General features: G+C 39.0%; 1 protein-coding gene across 2 annotated transcripts in view; it reads right to left on the bottom strand.

Moving 5' to 3' along the window:
* LOC117430696 (laminin subunit alpha-5-like) overlaps positions 1-7,496 on the bottom strand; it is a 63,719-nt gene extending 56,223 nt beyond the window's left edge. Inside the window, exons 1-2 of one of the 2 annotated variants that reach the window (XM_059004395.1) lie at positions 6,975-7,496; positions 3,565-3,717 (exon numbers count right to left, since the gene is read on the bottom strand). In XM_059004395.1, coding sequence (XP_058860378.1) covers positions 3,565-3,717; positions 6,975-7,250 — 429 coding nt within the window. In that variant the 5' untranslated portion in view covers positions 7,251-7,496. The remainder of the gene's footprint in view (positions 1-3,564; positions 3,718-6,974) is intronic. The other variant, XM_059004394.1, reaches the window with a different exon arrangement.
* Positions 7,497-21,461: the final 13,965 nt, after the last annotated feature.

The following is a 21,461-nucleotide window of genomic DNA, read 5'->3' as shown; positions in this document are numbered from 1 at the left end:
CATTTTTAGAACCTGAAGGGTTTGCATTCTTTTAGATACTCACAAAGTTTGGCTCCAGGGAAAAGGGCGACTCGGATAAATGGAATTAATCAGGGAATCTTTACCGGCCAACCTAAAATGCACTCGCCAAATAAAACCTTTTAATGACGTCAACCAAGTAACGTTCACTATTGCACCAGAGCCTATAACATACTATCACATCCACCTGTCCTGGCTGGACTGATTATAATATATATTTATTTTTCATTGGTATCAGGATTGATGTGTGATTACATAAGTTTATTTGGACATTACTTTGTTAAAACATGACATGACAATGTCTCTTTCATTTTCTTTAAAATAATTTTTATGCTTCAATCACCGACAACACATAAGGAAATCCTAGGGTTTAACCCTTACTGTATTTAAACACGACGCTTATAATCTGTGGAATGAGACAATGTATTTCAACAGTAAGCAAAGAACTAATAAATGCCCTAAAAAGATTCCAATTTTCCAACATCTTTGTGTAGTAGAACCTAAAAATAAACATTGAAGCATGAAGGAAATCCAGAGAGAGAGAGAGAGAGAGAGAGAGAGAGAGAGAGAGAGAGAGAGAGAGAGAGAGAGAGAGAGAGAGAGAGAGAGAGAGAGAGAGAGAGAGAGAGAGAGAGAGAGAGAGAGAGAGAGAGAGAGAGAATCGTCATGGCCTAATATCTTTTAATCTTTTTCAAGTGTCCCGCGGGACTAATTTGATTCAGCCCCATTGCACGCATACAACAATACTGAAGAATCCCTTGCCATAACACTGACAGAGGCCCAGTGTGGCGTGAGTACAACACCTTTCTTAATGTAGCTTACTGTGTCTCACATACTGAATGAAAATCAGTGGTCTATTCCCACATAAACAGGATCCATTGGTGTGCAAACAGTGTTAACCTCTTCCTTACAGCCCTGTGGTTAAGAGTGCAAGCACAGACAAGCGACTAACCACAGCAAAGGGGTAGTTTTAAAAAGTCATGTACAGCACCACAGCAGTGGCCACAGTAACAGTTCATACAGGTTGTTTGAAAGATAAAAATAGCATACAGTGTGCGGAATGTATGAGGCAATCTTTATCTTCAAGCAGTTTACCACACAATACAAAGGTAAACAAAAGACAGAAACTGGACCAGGAAGTGAATGCTGAGCAACTGGGCGTGGCGATCAACTGTTAGTGTTGTTGTTCTGGGAGGGCCCTGTAGGGCATTGTGAAGTCTTCTGAAAAGCAGTCAATAAAACATTGTAGCACTATTTTAAAATGAGCCCTCCATTGTTTTTTAACAGAAAAAAATAGACAATATTGTAATACAACTAGTAAGAAACAAAGTAGTAGTAAGTAGTATTTATTTGGAGATGTTTATTGATAATTAGTGTTCAAATATGTTATTGCTTTCAGAAAAGCAAGAGCAAACATAGCACTTGCTTCAGAATGCTCATTAAGTTTAAATGTGCGTTCGCCCATTGATTCTGAATGAGCTCATACTTAATTTACAAGGCTACCAGAGGAATGATATGTCAAACACGACCGCTTCTCATGTGCTCTGGTATTTCCAAACACAGCGGATGATAGAAGCTTCAATAAAATTATAAAAACTGCTAAAACTTGAATCCACGTCATATTTCCCTCCTGGATTGCAAGCATTAAGTTAAAATTACAGGCCTGTGTTACAGATTTACAGAGCAACTGCTGGGAGCCTGGTTACATTCTCTGCCATCTGAAACATGCTCAGAGCAGAGCGGAATTTATTTGACAGGAATTTTCGGGGGGGGGGATGGGATGCAGAAACACCCAGAATTCTCTAAATAACTCAGAATAACTTCTGTCAGTTTGAAAAGTTAGTAAAAAAAAAAAATACATTATATATATATATATATATATATATATATGAGAGAGAGAGAGAGAGAGAGAGAGAGAGAGAGCTGTGATTTCAAAAGTTGTAGAAATATTTATAAAATGGCATTAAACAACTTTAGAGATCTTGAATGTGTAAACTTTACAGCTCCATTGTTTTTGTCACAGTTTCTTCAGCTTTAAGACCTGTATTCATACTACTGAAGTAGCTTATTCCTACAGTATGTCATATTTTGGTGTTTTAATGTTGGTTCCACCATAGAGAATGTATTGTGATAGTCCTTCCATAAGCTGCTCCCTCCAGGGAATCTTTCAGCCCGTCTTCCAACTGCACCCCAAGCAGTCTCACCAGTGACAGCTTGTTTTAAAGGACACATTTCTGAATTCATACAATGTTGCTATTATAACTGCGGGCCGAGTACAGCCTTCACATTTAAGACTAAAAGTAACAGCAGTATACGTCACCATCTTCTTGTTTTAAAAGCGTTCATCTGTGGAATGCATAGAATATTGTACAGTGTTTGCCAGCTATTTATCATGTGTGTGGCAATATCACAATTGCAGAAACGCTTAAGGGCAGGTTTGGTTTTATCTTTGTACTGTAAACTTGCTAGTTTGTTTAAAAATATCAAAAAAGAAAAAAAAGCAAGGCAAAGGAGAATTAGCAGATCCCTTCAGGTACAGATAGAGATCAGACTAGCATTCCAATGCTGCTCAGAGGTCAAGCAAGCAGCAACCACCTCCTCTGCAGCTACCCGGATTCCAATTCGAGAAGAAAGATTTCTTCCTAAAAATGAAACAGAACTACCCTCCTGCAGTATAGGCTGCATTTCCAGGCAGGAATCTCTGCAGAGTCCTGTTGCTGCAGGGCCCGATCATGCTGTGTGCTCCAGGGTTACCAGATATTGTTTTTTAACAAGCCAGTTTATTGACCGATAGCTGCAAGTCACAGCTCTTTAATTACAGTGATGGGGGTCAGGGGGGGTTACAAATGAAGAAGTACTGATTAACAAAATACAGTCTGAAATGGTAGCGTAATGAGCCTGAGAAAGCAAATCTACCATGAAATATCTTTCATAAGAAGTGTTAGTTTCATTGTATGCAAACTGATATACGATTTCCTCTTGAAAGTAAAAAATAGATTTAGGATCCATCCTACACTCTGCGCTCATTCAAACTCAAATTATTTACTTAAATGTTTTTTAATGGGGTGAATGTTAGGTCCCACACAAAGCTGAGAGAATTTGTTAACAACAGGAAGCACTATTTCATCTCTAGTCTCTTACCAAAAGACAGGTACTTCTTTTAAGTAAACACTAAAAGGAAAAAGTCAATCATTTTACAACCAGATGCCAGTTCATTATTGCTGTAAGAACACTGCAATTAAAGAAACACAAGCTGGTAAAATAGCACTTTATTTCTTTAACAATTGCTGTGCAACAAAGTAGGGATGAAAATAAGCCTCCTATTGCATACAGTAGCAGTTTCACCTATTCCAGCTTTTACGATGAGCTTGATTAGCCACTGTGTATACGTAACAAGCTCAGGTATGTCTTATTAAACCTATAGTAAAACCTGGAATGGATCAAACCGCAATGCAGCGAGAGTCGTATTTCCCTCTGCAGAAAAGACACCACCACCCAAGCTTACAAAAAAATCAAATTTGCTCAGTGTCAGCTGGATTGCCTCACCTGTCCCAGGTCCAGGGTGACATTGACCTTGTTGTACTCCAGGCTCCGGGAGAGCGGCGGGCTCTGCCACCAGCGCTCAGTCCCGTCGATAGCGTTGGTGATGGGGTGGGCTCTATCACTGTCCCCAGCTCTGCAAGTGTCGCAGTACTGACCCTACAGACCAGAGGGAAAAGAAATTAGTGGAGGGTACTAGTAATGTTAGAGAGGTCAGCATCATCAGAAAAGAAGGTGAAGGTGACTTCTCGTTCCAAATGCCCATGCATACTTCCATCACAAAGATGCAGACTAATGCTGTATGTGCTACATTCACAGCGTTTCATCAAATTTGAACTAGAGATCTAAGGAGCACTTACTACTAAAACTGAAGCAACTTTGAAATGTTTGTCTACTTGTTTAGCTCATACTGTAAATGTTTGTCTATTTTGCTTAGCTGATTACTTGAAAGTAGAACAATATCCACTCCTGCATCCACATCCAAACAAGCTGGCTGTGCAGGTGTGAGCCTCTCAACAGGATCTTCCTCAGCCTTGCTTAAACCCGGAGGTATAATGACCACTATGATCAGACCTTTATTGGATTGAACTGTAAGAAGCTACCAAAGAAAGGGTTAACGGGGGACTATAATCCCTTTCGAGCTCAGAACTTCACACATGTTGGAATTTACTACTGCTATTTTAAACTGCCCAAACTGAATGTTTCCTCTCTGTCCCCCCTCATTGCATTTGTTAATGGCTTGTGTTAAACTGAGGAGCGGCTCAGCTCAGGATCCTGACCTTTTGTATCTCCTGCCTTCTTTCATTGGTTGGCTGGCTGCTTGTGAAAGGTTCTCTAATAAAGGAAGATTCTCAGGTTCACTTCTTTAACTTTTACAAGAATCCCTTTAAAGCGCACTGTTCAAACAAAAGCTCTTGAAATTCAAGGCACAGTGCAAATGGTAGGTTTTCAGCCTAACAGTCTTTAAAGACAGGTAAGTCTTTATAAGGTAAAAGCACACAAACTAGTAAATCAGACAGATCACCTTTATAGTTTCGACATCTAAACATTTTATTTCCTATATGCAATTGACATATATCAACAACAATATTTTTGCACTTTTATACAATGTGACAGAGCAAGTGAAACACGGTGCAGGAGGTCTATTGAAGGACATCACAGCCTGGAGTAAACAGATGTGAAAAATAGGTGCACACATACCTGTGCTTCTCGCTTTGTAAATTAACAGTAAAGCTTTGGAATATTTTTTCTGTTAAATTGAGTTTTAATGCAGTTTCATTATGAGTATCAACAAGGACTGTTTGGAATTTTCTAACTTGATTAATGTCACTGTTTATAATAACAAAAAATTCCTGTATGGGCCTGAAAATTAGATTACCAAGTGGCAGGCAAAACAGTTTCTATTATGCTTACTACAATCCTATGATAAAAGAAACATTTAAGGATGGAATGATATTATTTAAGTTAACAAATTCCAAACAGTTTTTACAGACAACCCAAGTTTGGCATAGCCAGTGTAACAACCAGAACTCAAGTCACTGCAGAACATTTCAGAGTTTAGAATGCAATGTTATAATCAGGCCTTCATTTTAAAATCTGTTATTCTCAGGGTCTCCTTGTCAGGCTGTGACATTTTAACTACTGAATATAATTTCATATTAATCTCAGATTAGCAGGATTGTGAGAAATGTCCCTTACTGTATGGCTGAACAAATCTAAATTAGTGCCACAGCGTCATGAAAAAAAATAAAAAGCAGATGTGAACCCGTGGACCAGAGGTTTATGACGTTAAACAAGCTCTGGTCTGGGTGACAGTGTCTTTTTCAATGGAATTTAAAAAGCATTTTTACCACCAGCGAGTGACAATGATGGGCCATGTCGTTTCAAATAAACCTTAAAAGTTCCCCTTATGAAATATGTACAAAAAGTCTGTGCTATTTCTGTGTATTACACAAGTTACGGTATGGAGTTACTGCATGTATGCTACTGTTCTATGTATTCTCTGAAGTATTTTTATTTCCTGCTGTCTGTGCTTATGGTAATTATCAGATCTAATCCTAGACTTATAGGGGCATGTTTTAAGAATGGCATAAACTGTGTTGGAAGTTGTCGACATGCACTCTCTTTGATGTAGAGATCCATTCACCTCAAACAACTACATATAAAGAAGACCCGCTACCACGCCCGCTCATTATACACGATCCTTTCTTATCTGTACTTTGAAAGAATTAGACATTCTTCAAGGGACAACCCTTTGTAGAAAGGAGAATTGTGTAAATACTTACTGAAAACACACCTTAAAAGCTGGGCTTCTCATTGTGAACCTAATCTGAGATACATACATTATATTTTGTTAGGGCGCACTGGTTTAGTTAATGGGCGTATATTGGTATGAGGAATTCTTCGAAACTGTGACATCACATGAAAAACGAATCGAACTTCCATCTGAGATCAAACAGGGAGCAGACTGTCCATAAATAACGAATGCATTGTTTGTTAGGCTACATTAATGAACTAAAAATCGTTTTAACTTCAGTTTAAATAGTTTTGGACAGAGTAGCATTTCACTGCACTGTATTGCGGTAAAAGAATGCAGATGGGCTTTTTGAACTGGACTCGTCAAAGATTTAATAATGAGCGTAGCATTTAAGGCGACATAAAACTGCCCGAGAACACAAGAAAGACTTCACTATACTGTGAAGCTGCCTCCCTGTGTTGCTATACAATGTACAGTAATGTGAAGCCGAGGAAAACACAATGGTAAAAAACAAAAACAAAAAAATGAACAAAAGTTCCTTTTGTTTGACCACTGGGAAGGTATGCCTCCCCAGAGAGCTGCGGAGTTAATTTGACAGGTTATTTCGGACTGAAATCCCTTTTGAAGCTTTTATGTTAAAAAAGGAAAACGTGTTTCTATGGATAAATAAACCAGCATTGGATAAATCAGTTTCAACTAGACACAAAATATAAAGAATATACTATTTGATCAACTAGACATTATCGCCAAAAAAAATAATAATAATAATAATTGGAAGCGCTCTATAATTCCCCATACAGATTTACAAGGCATAAATGAGATTCTGGCAATTGCAATAATTCTAAAGGAACGAGTGTTGGATTTTTTTTTTTTGCAATGTGTATAATACATCTGTACTATGTTATCGCGCATCTCTAAATGCAAAACAGTTGTCTGAAATAAACAGGTGTAACTTTGTCTCTAGCTTTACAATAATAATAATAATAATAATAATAATAATAATAATAATAATAATAATAATAATAATAATAATAATAAATCTAGCGCAGTACAATATGGTGTTTGTTTATATCTGGTACATAACAGACCACATAAACAAAATATTATTAAAGCGCTTTCTTTAATATAATAACAACAGTCAACAAACTCCGAAATGCACCTGGATAGTCTGGCTCGGGTCCCCCGATACTGGCCCTCCAACAAGTTTGCAGTAAAGATCCTGGATAGCTTTTCCGTTTCCATCCTCCCCACAGGTTGCGGTGGCAGTGATTTTAGTGCCTTCTGCTAAATTGAAGTAAGGTGGATGCAAACTAAATCCATTCACTCCGTTTGTGGGAAGTGTCTGTCCAGAGACTACCGACAAAGTGGATAAAATCACTAAAAAGCAAGCCGCACAAGCCACGGTCCCATTTAATTCCACTGTTCTTTTCGCCATCTTCACCTGGGAAAAAAAAATAAAAGAAAATATACTAATCCCGAAGAAAATAAATGTACAGCCCGTAGTTTAGTTCATAGCTGCAGTGCCGTACGGTCTCTTCAGTCAAATGAACCTCTGGCACCGCTGCACCTCCCGCGTCCAAGTGAAAAGAGAGAGCTTTGGGAACTCGGAATTCTCAGCGTTCAAACTCACCAGGGAAACCTAATCAACTGATGATGCATCAATTTCGGTTACCCCCACTCGCTCCCTCCCTCTTTGTTTTTCTCATACAATAGGAGTTTTCTGTAGGGTTTTAGATCTTACTCAGCAAACATAAAGGGTCAGGGAGTTTTATTATTCATTCTTTGATTGTGTTGTATAATTAGAGGGGCTTTTATTTTTGGACGGGGAGTGGGGTGGACGGAATTAACCACTTTGCTTAAAAAAAAAAAGTTCTAAAGTACCTCCCCTTTGTAACTTTCTGGAAGGTCGAGGAGGGTAAGATTGGGGCAGTACAGCATGGTTAAAGTGTAGCAAAGTGTGGTAATAAGGCTGAAGCATGAAGCACAGGCAAGCATGATAAATCAAAGAGTATAGTAAAGACCACAGATAACTATACAAAAGCACAGTAAATGCATAGGATTAATGCATAGAATTTAAGAAAGTGCAAAATTAGAGTGAACACACATGGCTTTACAATTGGAGTAGGCAGAATTGGTCAGCTTTATCTTTATGCCAAAGTACAATTTTTTGCACAGATTATTTTGTGAAAGGAAAATGTAACCTATCTTTAAACTAGGGACAAATAATGAAAGCACACGTTTGAGAGCTTAAATTAACTTTTGTACACTTCGCCAAAAAAAAAAATATGAAAATTGTAGACCTTGATTTGTGGTCCATGATTATCAGGACTCCATTGTTTAAGCAGAAGCTACCTTTGGCAAATGATGATTTGATTCATGGGGTCTCTCCAAAAGTAAAAGGAGAGACTTTGTATGGGTGGATGCTGCATTACCTTCCTTCCTGGGCTTGCTCCTAAAAATACAGATCAAATCTCATCCATGCAAGAGGGAGCAAATAACAGTCATACTGAAGCTGGCCAACGTCCAGAATTAACAGGATGTGCCTTTTTTTAAAAAAAGTGACCAGTCATCTCAGAATAGCCATTCTTTTTTTACTGTGCTTGCAAAACCATACAAGCTTACAATACCATACTACAGAACTATAATGCAGCCACTCAGAGCTCCGTCATGCTTGTAGTGTATCTTTCATCACAGAGCATGTGTTTGTGGCTGAGAGGGGGGTCCATTCATTAACCATGTAACCAATCCCACAGGAGGAGTGGAGCGCAGAGAGAGACACTGTTTGGGCTACTGAAACACCAAGTGGCCAGGACTGTAGCACTGGGTTTGCAGGGCAATCGAGGGAGGTTAGTCGTACTTGTTTTTGTTTATTAGAATTATTATTACAAGTTTGGTCAATGATCTTTCATCTCATTCTTTTTACCATGTATTAGCATGGACATCCATATGAACCCATGCTTTCATCATGTTTGATCATGCTTCCGTATGCTCCTACCATGTTTTTGCATGGCATTTCTTTACTATGCTTCAATCATGCATTTACAATGACTTGCTTTACCTAGAAGTCTACACTGTGACTATACAGGAAGACATCCCACATGGATAGAGTCTGTCTGCCCTCATCAAAGATTCCAACAATGATCATTTTCCAAAACATATTTAAGAGTTCAGAGGAAGGAGACAGGACCTCACCCACATTACAGTTATACAACAAATCATAAAGTTCGAGATTTCTTTCCCAAAGCTGCTGTCTGGTTCCTAAACAACAATTTAAAACCATTTGATGAATACCAGACTTAATATTATAGTAATAATGAAACTAAATAAAATAAATAAACTATGAATAGGAGGCTGTGTGGTCCAGTGGTTAAAGAAACGGGCTTATAACCAGAAGGTCCCCGGTTCAAATCCCACCTCAGCCACTGACTCATTGTGTGACCCTGAGCAAGTCACTTAACCTCCTTGTGCTCTGTCTTTCGGGTGAGACGTAGTTGTAAGTGACTCTGCAGCTGATGCATAGTTCACACACCCTAGTCTCTGTAAGTCGCCTTGGATAAAGGCGTCTGCTAAATAAACAAATAATAATAATAATTTTAACAGCTGTAACTACCTTAAACACAATCTCTCTCTCTCTCTACACACACACACACACACACACACACATATATATCATTGTTGCTCATATACTACTTATTGTAATTGAACATTTTTCAGCTTTAATAAATAGAGTTGTAGGAGATTTTAAATGTTTTAGGATTGTTTTCTCCTGAACCAGGGGACAGGGGGCTTGTCAGAGTGGATTCTGTATCCAGGTGTGCTGGGAGTCTGGCAGAGCAGAAGAAAAGAAGGACACCCTAAACATCCTCTGCTTCTCTTTATAAAGTGTCCACCACTGGGCTTTCCAGTTTGCAGGCTAAGCAAGCAGCCCTTCTCTTTGAATGAAACTGCACAGGACACTGAAAACGAGACCCACTCTTTCACTCCTCAATACTGATTGAATCAGTTACGTGTGTGGAAGATGCTCCAATGCCTGGAAAATAACACAGACATAAAAGTATTTTTAAAACACAAAGAAGCCCAGAAATCCCCGAGGCGCAGGAATCCAGTCATACCCAGTCAATGAGACAGACACTTTCCCAGGAGTTATGCTTCTAATTGCTGTTATTCTCAGAGAGCAAACCATACTGGACTTGCAAGGCAGCAGCATCGATGACTCTCGATGATCGATGATTTGATGTCATGCTCTCTCTCAGAGTTTAGCCTAGGGCAGCACTGTGTATTTGCTTTAAACGCTATTATGTGTAAACAGACACACTTTGAAGATCTGTTACATTCTAGAGACAACCAGCGGAGGGGTTTCTCAGGATCGGTTCCATTTCATTTTATACTTTAAATGCAGGGTTGGGGTTCGCAGACGTTGGGTTGTATCCCAATATAAACTACTGCATTTTTTGTTTCACTATTTTAAGTTATACTTTGATACCAACCGTATATTTTGGAATACATTTATTTAAATCCATTATATATTTATGTTTGACCCCTTCAATACTGCAGAACTGTATAGAGGTCTAAAAGGTCAAAAATATGATCCTATGATCTTATTCATGTCTTTAACTAGAGCTGAGTCAAATTCAACATTTCTCATTGGGCAAAGCATATAGGGCCTCTGGTGGTCAGATGCTAAAACTGTGGTTTCTTTGATTTATGCTCCAGATGGTTAAATGTTGTGTTGCTGTAAGGATCTTAATCACACTTGGATTGACTGCCCAAATAAATCCCAGGCTGAGACAAATTTAGCTTTGGGATGGTGCCACTTGGAACAGAGTTTTAATGTTATTCAGCCGCTCCAAGTCTTCTACTTTAAAGCACTATTATTGGCCTTGTATTACTCTTAACCTGACAGGCATTGTACTGGCAGCGATCTGCTTCATCCACCTGCTTTAAATTATAAGGGAAAAGCCTGCTTCCTTGAAACGGCCTGCATTAAAAAGTAAAGTTAATTGCTTGTTTAGTTCAGGATGAAGCCTTAAGTTCTGCACAAACTTCTCTCAGGATTAAAAGGTCAACAGGGATTGTTGTGGTGTCTGGGGAGGGAGGATGTTTGACTCAAGAAAGAGACCTTATACTCTTGACAGTTTCAGCAGCATGAAACTGACAATGTGGGGGTGGTCTAGGTTTACACCACTGGTGCAGAGCCGGAACATGTCGGAACGCTATGCTGGTTCTGTCTTCTATAGGCAGCAGTGGTGCAGTTGAGCCGGAACTCGCATAATAAACAAGCATGCTAAGTCACATGACTCACATCCCCCGCACAACTGTCTGATTCAGTCAGTAGTCCTCTTGATGCACTTCTTCTATTATGAACTACTTCTTTAACAAGGCTAAAAATGCTGATGAAGACAACAGCTACAGTGCATCGAGTAAGACTGTGGACATGAACACAAACAAAGCGCTTCCATGTGGAATCCTCTCAGCTGACATCATCGTTGGGTCTGGAACCAACACCCCAGTAATGTTGTTGAAGCTGACACCCTGGGATCCTTCAAGAAGCTGCTTGATGAGATTCTGGGATCAATAAGCTACTAACAACCAAACGAGCAAGATGGGCCGAACGGCCTCCTCTCGTTTGTAAACTGTCTAATGTTCTGCCACTGACACACACACACATGTAAAGCATTCTGACAAGATGGAGATAGACACTTTGGAAATGCTTGTAGAAATTAGATAAATGCCTTACGTGTGAATTTGCTTAATATTTCTTGTTTTAGAAAATCTATATTTTAGTGGTGTTCCCGTACCTTCAGATTTAGGACTAGACCACTGGTTTGCACTAGATTCGTCCTCACACTAGGCAACAGTCTAGTACACATGGTGATGCCACCCATGTGTTATAAAGAGAAAGCTTAACATTTAGTGTCAGGATTAAGAGCGTGCATTTCTCATGAAAGCTAGGTTGGCTGCCTGCAGGTTCGTTAAACAGAATCCCACCTCCTTAGCCTGTTGAAGCCTGTGCATTTGGCAGTTTTGTACTGAAGGGAAACAGACAGCTTTCAAGTAGGCTTGAGGCATATTTGTGTCTTAATGCTCAAAAGATTAAGCCCACATCCCCAGGTTCCATGTGCACCCGCTGGCTATCAAAGATGCCATGTATAAAGCCTCTGTATCAATATCTAAGAGAAGGAGAAGCAGTTACGTTTGTAGGTTATTAAAATGTTAGAGACGAAATGTTAGGGTGGGAATGATTTGAAAGCTGCAATACCACAAGAGTCACCTGGAAATACAAGGACAGGGGAAGAAAAGGGCAGCGGTGTGGAGTAGTGGTTAGTGCTCTGGACTCTAGACCGCAGGGTCGTGGGTTCAATCCCTGGTGGGGGGACACTGCTGCTGTACCCTTGAGCAAGGTACTTTACCTAGATTGCTCCAGTAAAAACCCAACTGTATAAATGGGTAATTGTATGTAAAAAATAATGTGATATCTTGTAACAATTGTAAGTTGCCCTCGATAAGGGCATCTGCTAAGAAATAAATAATAATAAAAGTAACAACCCACTCAATGGAAAGTAAGAAGATACTTTGGTGATGCAACAAACATAGGATATTTGCTGAGCCTTTAAATCAGGTAATAAGTTCTTATTCATTTTAGACATTTGGTGTTTTTTTTTCCATTCAGAAAAAAAAATGTGCTAATGACTATTTGAAGTAAACAGCTTTGACAATTTAGCTCCATAGTCTTTGATCTCAATGATCTATGAAGTTGGGTTTAATGCCTTATATACAACAGGGTACCTGATAGAATGGATTAAACCAGCCTTAACCAACGGTTAAAAATGCTGAAGCCAAAAGAACAAAGGAAAAAAAAGAATTGGGAAAAACCAACATTTCCAGTGTGTGAATTTCTCCAGCTTATTACAGAGTTGTATTAACTAATGGCATAGATTGACTGGCTTTAATTATAGTGCTGTTGTGTTGAACAGTACAAAGCCTGCAGGTGTTTCTCTCACATCCTACCTGGCTGGTGTCCAGGGGTTGACTCTGCCTTGGAAACCACACACCGCTCTGGTGTTCATCCTGAGGAGCAGAGAGCAGACAGTCTCCCCAGACAGACAGACCCCCTCCCTGTTTCCCAGTGCCATCTTTAACATTCTGTTCCCATTCATTCTAAACACAAACCAGAACGGAAAAAGCTAAAGGGTTTGTAATACAAGGAAAGCGTGAATTTTACAAGCGTTGTTCAAAGTGGATAATCAAGTTAAAGAATTAAACAAATAAACAAATGTTTATGTCCCATCACGCTGCTATAAGGTTATTTTAGTATTTTATTTATTTATGAATATATCAAAAATTGTAACATTTGGTTACAAACATCCGCTTGCTAATCAATCATATTGTAGATGAAAAATGATTTAATATCAAAACATGCAGAGGACTCACAACATGATTGTAACAACCTACTGTTTTTAACAAATTGTCTACTGTAGCTAGCTGCTTAAAATACAGGTTGCTCAAATCTCATTTGTACTGGCAAAATAAATAAATAAATACATATGCAAAAAATACAGTATGTAAGCCTGGCCCATGGATTTTCAAATGGACAGTCAGAAAGTATACTGTAAAGAAAACTTGAGAATAGGGGCTCCCAGTCTTGGGCGAAATGGCTTTCATGTCCTGCACTTTAACCCCTGGGTCTTTCAAAGCAAATTGTTAGGTACTTGAATATTTCATTAGGAAGTCTTAGGTCAGTTCCCTAATGTAACACTGTCTTCATTAACAAGTAAACACAACAATTCCAAGACTGGCTGAACTGTCAAGATGACATCAACAGGACACAGGCGTGCATGTGAGCAAAGAGGAAATGCCCCAGTCACTCACACCACATATTAAGTGCACACAGTCAATATAAAAAGCAAATATAAACTGAACCTCTCCTTAAGACTGCCATCAGTCCATTTATCTACTTCATGTCTTCCTATCCTGAGAAACTTATGAGTAGCTAAGGAATTCTTTCAGTGAAACATAAGCAAGCAGTTACCTTGACAACAGGTTATATGCACTCCACTCATCTTCCCAAGACCTTTGCTGCGTGACTAATACCAATTGTCCTGTGGTCATGCTATTTGGAATGTTGTGCATGCTTAGCCAGGCAGCCTATATAGCAAAGGCATCATTAGCGATGCACCTTACAATGAACCACACAGGTTACGTCTTGATCTAATTCAATTTAAACAAGAACAGGGTGCAGACTGCTTTTTATTAACATAAATGAACTTCTGAGTTTTCTTTGCTAGCATTACCTTAAAAATCATTTTCAGAATACAAATTGGGACGTCTAAATAGTTTTATGAAAACTCTCTCCGAGCAGCAACAATACTTTCCATCGTGGCTTTCAACGCTGATGTCTTATTAAATGTTAAAAGGGTTTCTGGCATGCTCCGTGCCACCCCTAAAAGGTTGTGTCCCACACTCGAATGCACATCCAAACTAGATAACTTGCTTGTTTGACAACGTTAAAGTGGGGCTTAATGACAGTCATATCCACCTCTGTGTTAATGTTTTCACCACAGAAAAAGTGGATCAAAACAGCCATTGGCTGCATGGCTCATTGAACAACCTGTGAAACCATTCCCCTGTACAGTGACTCAGGACTAATGGTCTAAGGATAGCGAGAAAGCGAGAAAATGGGAAAATGGGAAAATGGGGTCCTGCATTATAGGTGCTTCAATAATAATATCTATTTTTATATAGCACCTTTCTTAATGGACCCCCATTACAAAGCACTTTACAGAGGTAGGCTGTGAACTGTACCTTATATGCAGAGTCACTTACAATAGAACATTGATTTAACATCTCATCTGCAGGATGGAGCACAAGTGACTTGCTCAGGGTCACACAGTGAGTCTGTCAGTGGCAGAGGTGGGATTTGAACCAGTTACCTTCTGTTTACAAGTCCTGGACTTTAACCACTGGACCACAAAGCTGTATCGGAACCATTCAGCCAAATGTGTTTCTAAACAGAATAAACACAAGCCTGCATTTTCCAGTACACTCATCAGCATTAAAATCAACTTTGAGTTCCGGGAGCGTCTCAGTTAATTTATTCTTAAAAAGCTCAGTGTGGCGTGGCACCACTACCTTTAAAAAGGAAATGCCTGGCAATTTAGTCCAAATTTATATTTGAGAAGAAAAAAAAAGAGAGTCTTCTAGTTAACACATTCAATCTCTAGCATGCAGCTGTAACTGAATGTTTTATATAACTGCGATCTAACCTATTCCTTCTCAAATCTTGACATAAACCAAAACGGGCCCCATTGTGAATAAGACTTGAGGAAAGGTCTTTTGTACATGCTTTGCAGACTTTTCAACTGCTGTTTGGCATGCACTGTATAAACAGATCTAATACGTCAACTGGCATGAGGCTGGGCTGTCTTCTACCAAAGCAGTGCATTCAGCCAAGGGTGAGAAACACTGGTAAAGATGCACTGAGCAGCCTGGAGATAACTCTGAGCTCCCAAAATACAACTATCCTGCAGAAAGACAGAATGGGGCTTTGTGTGGTGCTGAGCAGTTCACCACAAGTAACTGGATCCAGTAGATATGGGGGTGGGAACCCCAAGCGTTCCCACCACAGGGAACTTTACACAACACATAAATGTATCCCATACAGATTTGAGGGCTTGTAACTAGGTCACCGGTTCAAATCCCAACTCTGCCACTGACACATTGACTGTGTGACCCTGAGCAAGTCATTTAACCTCCTTGTGCTCCACCCTGCGGATGAGATGTTAAATCAATGTCCTACAGTTCACAGCCTACCTCAGTAAAGTGCTTTGTGATAGTGGTCCACTATGAAAGGCGCTATATAAAAATAAAGATATTATTATTATTTAAATAATAATAATAAAGGAGTGCATTTTTTTTTTTTTTTTTAGCAAAATCTCAGTCATGGGGCTCGGTGGTGCAAATTCATTATCCTTATATGCCTTTCACCTCTGTTGAATCGGAAGTGAAATTAGTTTATGTCATGTTTACCATCAAGCGGACGCTAGTCCTCTTCACAAAAAAGAATTGGTATAGAATGTGGCAGAACAATGCCTTTATTCATGGGTAGGGTACAGGTATACATGTTTGTTCTGGCATGAAACTGAAAACTTAATGACTGTGCAATTTTGTTTATTTCCATTAAAAAAAATTGAATAGAAATAGAAAGCACAAAAAATAGATGGCAACCTCATGAATTTGGGGGGGTTTGAAATGTCCTCAGTTACCTGTTGGGTTTTGAGAGTCACTGTTACAACAACACAACACAGTACTGTTTGGATAAACACACGTCACATTGGGTACACAGTGACAGCTGCCTGTCACCAAGCCAAATGACTGATTCATTTGAAGTCAGACCCAGAGAGAATTGCACACATATTTTTTTTCTTTAATTAAAACCTAGAACTTAAAAAAGTAAAGACCTAAACAGTTGTTGTGTAATAACCTTAACTACAGGGTGCCTCTAGCGTACAAGTGTAGACCACAGTCTCCTAATATATAGTCCTTGAATTTGACCCACTCGTTATCTCCTCTAACAAGCAATGTGCCCTGTAGTTAGGTATCGATTGCATCCTTCTCTGGTGAAGGACAGAGCACTGTGTTGACAACATTATTAGACATGTTGAATCAGGTATATATAACAGCGTAGATCAACTCAACAATAATATCCTCCAAGGTTGCAATTACCGGAGTAGTTTATAAGCAATGATAACAATGATTGCAGATCAAACTGTCACAGCGAAGGACTAACTATGTTCCAGAAGTCACAAAAGATGCTTCAATTCAGAATACAGTTCCATCATATTAATTTCAAAATGGGTTTGATTCAAAACAAAAATAATAAATCAATAAAACAATTAGACTAAGTACCCGGTTCTCCCTTAAAATTGACCTTCCCCTCGCCATGCATCGGATTACATGACACCACTAAACAGAACGCTGTTTTTTGTTACCTTTAGGTTGTGTGGAAGCTGCTCTTTGATGTCTGGATCAGGTGTCTGCTTGCTGTGTTGTGTCTGTGTCATTATTATACCTTACTTTACTTTCCAGGTGGCCCTTTCAGGTTATTTCTTGCTTTGATGTTAGCATCTACTGTATATGTTGCAAATAAAAGATTGTTTTAAAAAAAAAAGAAAAAAAGAAAAGCATTAGCAAGTAAATTTTAAGCAGCAAAAGATACAACCATTATAACTTCTATATAGTTCACAGCTAACAAGAAAACTTCTTTTTTCATTTAGAAAAAAATAATGATCTAGCCCTATACTACAGTAGGCTAAATAAAATTGCTGGTGAAACCAACGAAATTCAAATTTCTTTTCTTGATCTGCTGCTACCTTTACTCCTGGCTTTTTGCCCATCACTTTCAGTACATGGCTCATGTTTCAATGTTTTTTTTTTAATGCTAGACTTGCAATGCTTTTCAGGAATGTACCTTGGGGATACAAAGTTAGTGTTTTGTCTTCCTATACATAAGTCATTTATTTTCTGATCACGATCTGTATTGTGATGGTTAACACGACAAAAGCCACATAGGCTCTTACAAGACAGGATCAGATAACAAGTCTTAGTAGTTTGAAAACCAGACATTCACTCGGACTAGTGATATTTGGCACAGATATTCCTATGCCATTCATCTTCCGTTCTGCTTCATGATCTATGAAGTCTAAACATGTGCATGTCAGGACCAGAAACAGTATGGTCACTGCCAAACTGCCTTTCTTATATCACTTACATACTGTTTTATTATAGCAGCAACTCTTTCAGAAACGCTGACAATGTAAGCTGGTAACTGACACCAACAGCCATAATTAAAAGCATAATAATATAGAGTGTTTTTAAGAACCAAGAATGAAAGGGAAAAGGTCTGGAAAACAACTGGAAATGGAACAGGAATTGAAAAACTGGAATCCACCCCAACCCTGCTTGTGATCTGTCCTGTATTCAAACCCAGCCTTCCATAAAAGGGCTGAAATCTGCCTGAAATAGATCCCACTTCTACTGATTCTCTGAATACCTGTCCTGTTTCCTCACAGGGTTTCTCCACTTCCATCAGTGGACAAACAAGAATGTCTTAAATAGGCTTGCTGAATGCTAACTCCAAAATCAACAAGGGATTGGAATTGACAAAAGCAAGCCAGAGTCGCGTTCCACTATTCCACTGTGAATTTCCATGGGATACGTGAGCCCTGGCCTCCCTTGGAAGAGTTTCAGGTGCTCTGACAGTTCAAACAGCGTCACTTAAAGCTGTGCCTCAGGCAATGGATGGATGAATGCCACCTTCTGTAACTGGAGGGGAAAAAAGGAGATTCCAAGAATGTTTTGCTTCTTTTATGTTGAAGTCACTTGACCTTTTATGACAAAAAACCCCCAAAAAAACCAAAAACCTTTTATGAAAACAACCAGTATGAAAAGCGAGTAATGTAGGACATTTTAAAACATCTCCAAAAGTCTGCACCTTCCATTTTGTATTTGACAGTCTTTTTATACTCTAAATTGTTATAAGCACATTTTTGACAAAGGAATAAATGTATTCAAATTATAAAACAACAAATAAACAACTAAAAACTGCTTACCTAAATCTGGGTAGTTTCTGGTTTGGTAACTTTATTGGGTGATTTTACTTTCTGAATTGAATGCTGTTGAAGAAAAACACCCTGATCTTAAAGACACCAAGGGCCACATTTTCAAAGCGTTGACTCCAGTTTTTAACTCCTTGTTTGAAAGGTGGCAATTCAACAGTAATGTACAAAAACTGAGAAACAAACTTAAGAGATTAAGCTACCTCCAATTACATAATTGTGATGTTTTATACTTGCTAAGCCAATAGGTGTTTTACTCCATTAAAAAAAAAAAGTCAATTGAAAGACTTGAGTAAGTGAAACATAACCCCAATTGTTTTAGTGAATTTATCAAATATAAAAGTGCAATTTTGTAACAATAGAGCCTTACACTGAAGCAAAAGGAAGTGGAGACTCAGGCATAAACGCACTAACCGAGTATGTACAATGACAGGGTCTATGACTGGGAGATTAAAGCAGTTCCTTGGTTGGCTTGATGGAAGGGCTTATTTTCAGAAAACTCTCAGAGGACCAGCTGTGTGGTCCAGTGGTTAAAGAAAAGGGCTTATAACCAGGAGGTCCCCGGTTCAAATCCCACCTCAGCCACTGACTCATTGCGTGACCCTGAGCAAGTCACTTAACCTCCTTGTGCTCCGTCTTTTGGGTGAGACGTAATTGTAAGTGACTCTACAGCTGATGCATAGTTCACACACTCTAGTCTCTGTAAGTTGCCTTGGATAAAGGCGTCTGCTAAATAAACAAATAAATACCTAGGCTTGACTGTATTTGAAACAAACATTTTGTGTTTTATTGGATATAAAATAAAAAAATAAATAGAAAAACACTAACCCTCTGGGTGTAGAGAAAAGTTGTTTTGCGTGAATTTCTAATTGGGAGTGCAAGAACAGAGCAAGGGTGTGTTATAAATCCTAGTCTTGAAACTGCTCTGCTGAAGTCACCATTGATGAGAAAAAGAAGGCACCAATTAAAAAACAGTAAAACTGCAATACTGTACTGACTAATCAACTGCTGTAGTTGATTAAAACCCCTTCAGCTAAACTACATCTTTTCAGTAAGATAAGAACATATTCCAAATGTATTTCCCCAAGGAAATTAAAAATGGCTGTGCTGTAAATGTTGGCAGTTTTGTAGATAAGAGAAAACACATCAAAGATACCCTCTTAACTGAGACCAATGGAAACATACCAGTACTCTGCAGGTGACTGTGCTGCTCATTATGAACAGTACTCCTTCCCCTGCCAGGTGCAGACGGCAAAACATGAGATATTGGCTGGAGTGAGTGTGAGAGTTTAGTGTGTGTGTCTGTGTAGTGGGATTGTAAACCTGGGTCTGCAGCTGGGAAGCTGTAGCCAGATCATAATAGTGTTCTGTTCATACTCCCCAGTTATGGTTGGTATAGTGGAGGTGTCTGTCCATCACTCTGTAAGCCACATTTTTGTTTGTTATAGCCAGAGAACCAATGACAGAATTCTGACAAAACTTAATACGGATTAGCACAAATTCATGTGATTATCAGAATGTATGTGATTTGCTTTTGCAGAGACATTTATTACAAGTCTGATTCATCCGATACATGCTGATACCATTATTAGTATTCATCTTAACACTCAAAATACATTACAGCATGCGTGCAAATGTAGAAAAAATAAAATAAAATCAGCTAGAACTATAAAAAGTGGAAGAAAGTTACTCAGTTTCAAATGTCAAACCCCCCTCCTGAGAAACGGATGATTCACAGTAACTATGAAAAGCTCCATGCCTAGAAAAAGCAATGAATCCTTCCTTCAAAGGGGCATGATGAGAGGTGTGACATTACCCTCCTGTATGCAAAACAACCACACAAGCAAATACACTTAAGAGCATTGGAAAATAAAAAATAGGTTGCTAGGTTTTTCAAAGGATTGCGGGAAACACTACTGCTGGTAAGACAATTAGCTCTTACTTTTGTAATTAAAAGTTAGAGCTTTTCTGTAGAGCAAGTGTACCTTCTCACTCCCAGGATCCTAGCTAGCCAGCCTGTCATTTAATGAACTCCAGAGGAAAGGCGCAGATTTTTTCTTTAGGTTAATTGAAGGGCATTTTCCTAGTTGCTTAAAAGGAACAGTTAGTGCATGGCATTACTTCTGGGGGGGGGGGGGAATGTTGGTTATGTTCAACTATCAATTGACATAGAGAAAAAAAAAGTCACTTTACAGAAATATTTTTTTTTCAGCATAGGGTCAAAAAAAGGCATCATTTTGCCCTGGAGAAAATGCTTCCAAATCTATACACCTCAAATTCCAATTAAATACTTTTCTTTATAGAAAACAGAGGGCAGTCCAGAGCCGCCTGCACTTATTTACCTGACTGGCCCATTTACGATTCCGCCAGTTGTCAGAGCCCTTCAACACAGCCTGCATTATTTACAAACAGCAGGGGCTCAGGGGCTCATGACAGTGTTAATGCAACTGCATTCATTCTCACCTCTGTGTTACTGTTGGCTTCCAGACTGGTGAAGTCAAAGGTTGACCCAACACACACAGGACCCCTGCAGTGTCACATAACGTTCCTATAGGTGCAGTGTTCCGATACTGTTTCTAAAACAGATTCCTTCAAATGGGACAGTAATATAGTGTTAACATGAACTGCTTTACTGATGGACTCAGGATCGGTCTGTTTGCGATTTAGAACATTGGTCCAGTGACTTCCCATGTGAGACGTTGCAAAGTGAATCCTGTTTTACAATCAGTACAAGGAAGCAGGTACATCTGGGTACATTAAGGGTTGGCTAGCACCACCTGCTGGGCAGCCAAAAAAACACAAATCCTTCCTGAATTACAAAAGTGAAAAATCATTAACAAAAATTACCAATATTGATGGATGCAAATGTTAAACAAACCAGCAATGTATCTGCGAGTCACAGTCACCTCCCGTGGGATGTAAACTACTACATTGTCTAATTCTTGAAAATGGAGGCTATTGGGGTTAATAAAGCTGGAGATTGTCTTGAACATGCTGTCTCTCTCAAGTTGAAAACCTACTGGATGTCTGTG

The sequence above is a fragment of the Acipenser ruthenus genome, chromosome 29 (genome assembly GCF_902713425.1).
Source record: "Acipenser ruthenus chromosome 29, fAciRut3.2 maternal haplotype, whole genome shotgun sequence".
NCBI lineage: Eukaryota > Metazoa > Chordata > Actinopteri > Acipenseriformes > Acipenseridae > Acipenser > Acipenser ruthenus.
The sequence above is the reverse complement of the archived record's forward strand: the minus strand, read 5'-3'. Positions and strand labels throughout refer to the sequence as shown.